This window comes from Bidens hawaiensis, unplaced genomic scaffold (genome assembly GCF_021521415.1).
Source record: "Bidens hawaiensis isolate Kalapana, Puna unplaced genomic scaffold, B.hawaiensis_p1.1 tig00030545_1, whole genome shotgun sequence".
NCBI lineage: Eukaryota > Viridiplantae > Streptophyta > Magnoliopsida > Asterales > Asteraceae > Bidens > Bidens hawaiensis.
The window spans coordinates 72,825-78,666 of NW_027495102.1; the positions used below are offsets into that span (position 1 = coordinate 72,825).

The 5,842-nt window shown below is 34.3% G+C and overlaps 1 protein-coding gene across 1 annotated transcript; it reads right to left on the bottom strand.

Annotated features, from left to right (window-relative positions):
* Nucleotides 1-343: 343 nt before the first annotated feature.
* On the bottom strand, nucleotides 344-2,941 carry LOC143580658 (cytochrome b-c1 complex subunit 6-1, mitochondrial-like). The gene is made up of 4 exons (XM_077063625.1): nucleotides 2,846-2,941; nucleotides 1,959-2,040; nucleotides 656-745; nucleotides 344-560 (listed from the first exon to the last, which is right to left on the bottom strand). Coding segments are annotated over exons 1-4 (207 nt in total). The 5' UTR covers nucleotides 2,848-2,941; the 3' UTR covers nucleotides 344-527.
* Between the last annotated feature and the right edge of the window lie 2,901 nt (nucleotides 2,942-5,842).

Here is a 5,842-nt window from a genome sequence, read left to right on the forward strand (position 1 = left end):
CACAGATTGCACCCCAATCTTGAAAAATAATGTACTATTTTTTATAACAAAGTATATTTTTTATGAATACTTTTGTTAGCTTCCAACATTGACAATTTGTGAAGTACAAGTTCAACATTGTACAAGAAGGATTTGATCTCCTGTTTTGAAGCATCAATGAAACAACTTCCTTGATCTATCTCATCATAACACGCAAAGATATAAAACGCGTTTCATTTCATTTCTTTCCAAATAACACATTTAAGCGGAAAGTTTTGAAGGAAACGAAAGTGTTCAGACCTTATTACCACATACAAACAAAAGTTAAGTCTCGTTTTGTCATCCCGGCAGTGGCCGACACCAAAAAGGAAAAGGATCAAGTGAATTAATGAAGACTAAAACTTCACCATGAAGATGAGATGCTACTTATTTTATTTCAACTGCATGACTACAGTATCAAGAAAGCCGATGCAGATGAATTTACTTTAAACAAACCAATAACCGACAAGCAAGATGTAATCCATACATCTTGGAAAACCATCTCTTTTTCACTTGAGTTTTTCAAATAGCTTTGGTGCAACCTGCAGCCGAAACAAAACACAGAAACATGTTTTGGTAACAGATTGTTTTGTGAAAATGAACATGGGAAACAAAAGACAAAGAAAAATAGACTTACTGCTCTGTCAATACAATACCAATAATCAAAGTATTGTCCAGTGCAATGTTTTTCTCGAGTTTCATCTCCTTCTATGCGTTTCATACATGCCTGTAAAGTTCACTATGTTTGAATTAGACGCAACCACAAAACTCGTGGTCTCGTTAAATGGAACAATTTGAATCAAGACACAGTTCTAAAAAGACGCACATGCTAATATTGACGTAGAATGACATGTAAAGAAAACATGAAGATAAAAATAAATAAATAAAATCTGAAGGATTTAGGACATCCTAGATGTGAAATTCAGTTAACACTTGCCCAATAATAAGATTTTAAGACCAAATAGTGTATGCCAATTTTGAACTAATTTGCAGTTCCATTTTTGTCGTCTTTATTTAATCTCATGTGGGAATTACATTCCATTTCCAGAAATACTGCACTTCCAACTAATATTTGAAGATACATATTTGGCATGTATCATATTGTTATTATAACAAAATCACAAAAATAGCCATTGTTGCAGGTGCGATATGCTGCAACAGCCATGTTAGAACATACCACCTCCAAAGTCATGGCATAGTCGCGGCCTAGATGTTGTGTACCCACTTCTACTCGTGTATCATCAACTTAATAACATTAATATGTTCTACACGACCAGTAGTCACGTATCATCAATGTAATTAAGCTGATCATAAACAAGCAAAAGTGAATGCATGACATCTATGAGACATGGCATGGCCATGAAGATGATTTTTTTCTGGCATTGCTATAAAGACGCTTCTTTCTGGCATGGCTATGGAGGTATATCGCACACAGAAAAATCTTTACAGCTACTTTCATGATTTTCTCTAATTTTTTCCCTACAATTACACCCTCTTGTAATTGTTTATAGAATATACACTGCGCACCATAATTTAATGTCATATTTGTAATAACTAATAAGCATTGTTGCTTAGTACTATGTAAAGAAATTTAAGTTGGAAGACAACTAACTAAACACTCTACCATAGAAAATGCAAATTTGGTAACCATTTTGCTAACCAACAAGATCAAGTAAACCACAGGTTGCGTTGTGCAGGTGGCCTTCAAGGGGTTATGGCAGGAAACCAGTGAAAGCAAGATTTGAACCTCTGCTAGAGGGAAATCCCACCCCTTGAAGGTTTAACAAATAGTTCTCCATTGTTCATTATAAAAAAAGTATTTTGTCAATTTGGGATAGAAAAATGTGTCGCTTCCAATTTAGATAAACTAAACGATATTGAAATTACCACTGCAAATTCAGTACTTGGGATGTGAAAGAAAGAGTGGATTATGAAAGCACCTGATACTCAATGAGAGGTCTAACGCACTTGGGCTTGCTAGAATCTTCCAAGTTCTTCTTTTGGTCAACTGGTTCATCAGCCCTTAATACAAAACAAATTGAAACATTAATACATTATTTCCCTAGACAAAGGATCACCAACATTTCACTGTGCAAGTAGAAATCCTTTGTAACTTGTTCATACTTGGAACACAACAATATTCACGCTAAGAGCACCCTTCTTTCAGGATTTTGCCTTGCAAAATTGCATCATTTCCAAAACTTCATACTTATAGGAGATTAATTTTGATACAAAGCGGCTCTCTATTCCTCATTGAAAAAAGGTATTTTGTAATTTAGGGATGCATCATAAAATTCCCAAAATTGCATCATTCCTAGAGGTGCAAACGAGCCGAGTCACTTGTGAACTAATCGAGACGGGATTGATAAAAAGCTCGAAGAGAGCCTAGTCCTATCGATCCTGATCCCCAAATAAAGCTCGTCTGGTTATCAAGCCCAAGCTAGAGCCTTGTATGGGAAGACCGTTTAGGCTCGTCGAGTTTTAACTCTTCTGAACTTGTATGTATTATTTTCAAGCTACATATCTGAGCTCGAGCCAAGCTTTTGCTCGTTTAAGGTACTGCAAATGAGCTTGAGCCGACGTTTGGTTTCTCTCAGATATATAAAAATAATTCATAATTACGGAATAATAAACTAGCTAGCCTGGCCCGAGCTCGAGTTTGAAAAAACGAGCGTTTACAATTGTAGATGCTAATCTGTATAATTAAACAAGTATCCTAAATAATCCAAACTAAAGCACGATGAACGAACACAAAAATCATGAAAACTTGGCATGCATATTTTTATATGTATATGAACCGCCGTATCCATTATTAATTAATACTTACATTTTGAAAACAATCACGAATTACACTTGGAAACAACCTCGATTCCTGATATAATATAACCTGCAACCGCATCATCGATTTATCAATAAACGCTTCAATTTATATATATATAATAGAAATTGGAAGAAGAAGAAGAAGAAGAAGAAGAAGAAGAAAGAATACCTTGTTCGTAAAACGCAGGAGGATCGCCGAGTAGTTGTTATATATTCCGTTGGGTGGAGGACCGATTCAATGGCCAAAGCGATTCGTGGGCCTAGGGATGGCAACGGGGCGGTTTCGGGGCGGGGAATGCCAATCCCATACCCGCCCAGGTTTATAAAACCCATTACCAAAACCGTCTAAAAACCCGCGGGGACTAAACGGGGAATCCCCATCGGGGATTCGGGGAAAACCGCGGGTATTCGGGGAACCCGTCTAGCATAAATGGTTTTTAAACGGGCTAAATTCCCCGTGGGGATCCCCATTTAACCGTCGGGTTCACCGTTTAAAACCCGATTGTAAGAAAATGATACAAAATTACAATACAATATTAATACACAAAAAGTTCAATATCCAAACACATTACACATACAAAAGACATTATTAATACATAAAAATGTTTATTTCTCCCATCACAACGGAAATTAACTTCATGATTGATCCTTCTTACACGTCCATACCGCACCCATTCAACCATTCAAACACTTGTCACGCCGGATTGCTATGATAATCAAACATTAACATATTAATTGGAAACTATATAAGAATCAATGTTAAACCATATTAAAATGTAAACGATAAACCATATATATATGTATTACCTCAATACCATCGTCACAATCATATTCAATAGTTTGGCTGTGCCTACTCACTGCAGAATGGCGAGTCCGGCGACTGCAGAATGGCGAGTCGGGCTGTGAGATCAGAGATGCGCGGCGGCGTGCGGGCGGGAGGTTGTTCTAGGGTTAGGGTAAATGGCCAAATGGGAAAGTAGGAAACTGGTTTTAAACTGGTATACGGGAAAATGGGTTAGGCAGCCTTATTGGAAAAATAAATAATAAATAATATATTATATATAAATATAAAAATTATATTTAATTAAACGGGTATACGGGGCGGGTATACGGGGCGGGTACAGGCTATACCATACCCGCCCCGAACCCGATTAACTTAAACGGGGAAACCCCGAACCCGGACCCGTCCCCGATTAAGTGTCCCCGAACCCGCCCCGTTCGGGGCGGGTTTCGGTTTTCGCCATCGGGTTTGGTTTTTTTTGCCATCCCTATTCGTGGCCCACTCGCGCTTTCAACCTCCTATATTTTTGGGTTGTGTTGGGAGGCCACAAATGAAATGAAATTATGAAAGCCCTAAGAAAATTATGAAAACTCCACAATAACCATTGATTATTATTCATCTATGGCTATGATTGAAACATGTCTTTTTTGTTTAAAAAATATATTGTTTATTAGGTTAAAATACAAAAAGGATAAAAGTGAAAAATAAAATTATATAATCTCTCTCCGCTATACAAATTGGTATTTTATGATTCCATTTCCAATTTCATTTTAGACTAATGAACACTAGTTTTTTCATATTTCTCTCTCCAAAATTGAATATCATTCAAAGAAGATTTCTCATCGGAAGACTAATATCATATTATAATTACTATGCTTTCTACAAATATCAATAATTTCTTTTTTTAATTTTTTTGTTTATCACCAAAATCTATTTACCCTCTACAATTAAATTTTTTCATCTTATTGTGTAGAATCAAATTAAATAATGTACATAAAAAACTATTATAAATAGCCATCAAACTTGAACACTAACCACACTTTTTTTATCCATTTTGATAGTTTTATGTTTATAACTATTATTATTTCAGCTTAACAAAATCTATATATTTTAAAATATGTTAATTTGCACAATTTACATATTTAATGTAATATACATATTTTAAATTTTAAAAATGTATGCTAATTCACATATAAAACAAATGCATTATTAACATATTTTTTGAGCATCACCTTGACTGTTCAAAAAAAAAAACATATAAAACAAATGCATTAAATAAGTTTATATATTTTTAAATGAGATTACATTAAGTATGTAACAAATGTATTAAGTAAGTTTACATATTTTAATATATGTAGCAATGTTTTAAATAAGTTTACATATTTTAATACGTGTAACAATGTTTTAAATAAGTTTACAAAATTTAAATGAGTTTATATATATACAATTAGTTTACATATTTTAATACATGTAACAATGCTTTACATAAGTTTAGATATTTTTTAAGTAATTAAGTTTACATGTATTTCAAAATAAGTTTACATGTTTTTTAATATTTAGCAAATTAATATGTACCGATTGAAGATAAGCAGGTCATCTTTGACTTTTCTCTTTGTTCTTTTCAGATATTTGTTTTATATATTGTTTTACAAAAATTTTAAAATTCAAACAAACTTTGTGATAAAAAAAAATAAACCAAAATATGATATATCTAAATTAATACAGAATAAGATTCACAACGAAGAGTTATGATACATCAGCATTTATGGCTACCATCTTTTTAGCGTATATATTTTTCCCTGTTATTGATATGTAACGAAAGAGAATCGGTGGACTCCAAATTGTAGTCACGGCGAACGAATCAATGGTGGATGTGGATATGTCAGAATCAGATCTAGATGATGGTGGTTGTTGATAGTGAATTAGTGATGAGGGAAGGAGAGAGATACCGGTGGCGTGGTTGTTGATGGTGATGGCGGGCATTGGGCACGGTGGTTAAGCTTCAGATTTGAAGAGAAAATGGATGCAAGTGTGTCACTGGTTCACATCTTGAAGGTGTTGAGCTTTGTTTCATATCTTGAAGAAGGATGGATGCAAGGTGATTTTAGATCTGCAATGGATGCAAGGTTATTTCAAATAATGGAGAAACACAAAGAAAGAAATAATGCGTCAATACTTCACAAATAGAGAGAGATATTAACTGACGAAATTGCCCTTTAATTG

What these genes read in the sequence shown, in the direction of transcription:
- LOC143580658 (XM_077063625.1), bottom strand. An exon ending in GACCTCTCATTGAGTATCAG is followed by an intron (nt 746 to 1,958) that starts GTGCTTTCATAA and finishes TGAACTTTACAG; the next exon opens with GCATGTATGAAACGCATAGA. An exon ending in GGTATTGTATTGACAGAGCA is followed by an intron (nt 561 to 655) that starts GTAAGTCTATTT and finishes TTTCGGCTGCAG; the next exon opens with GTTGCACCAAAGCTATTTGA.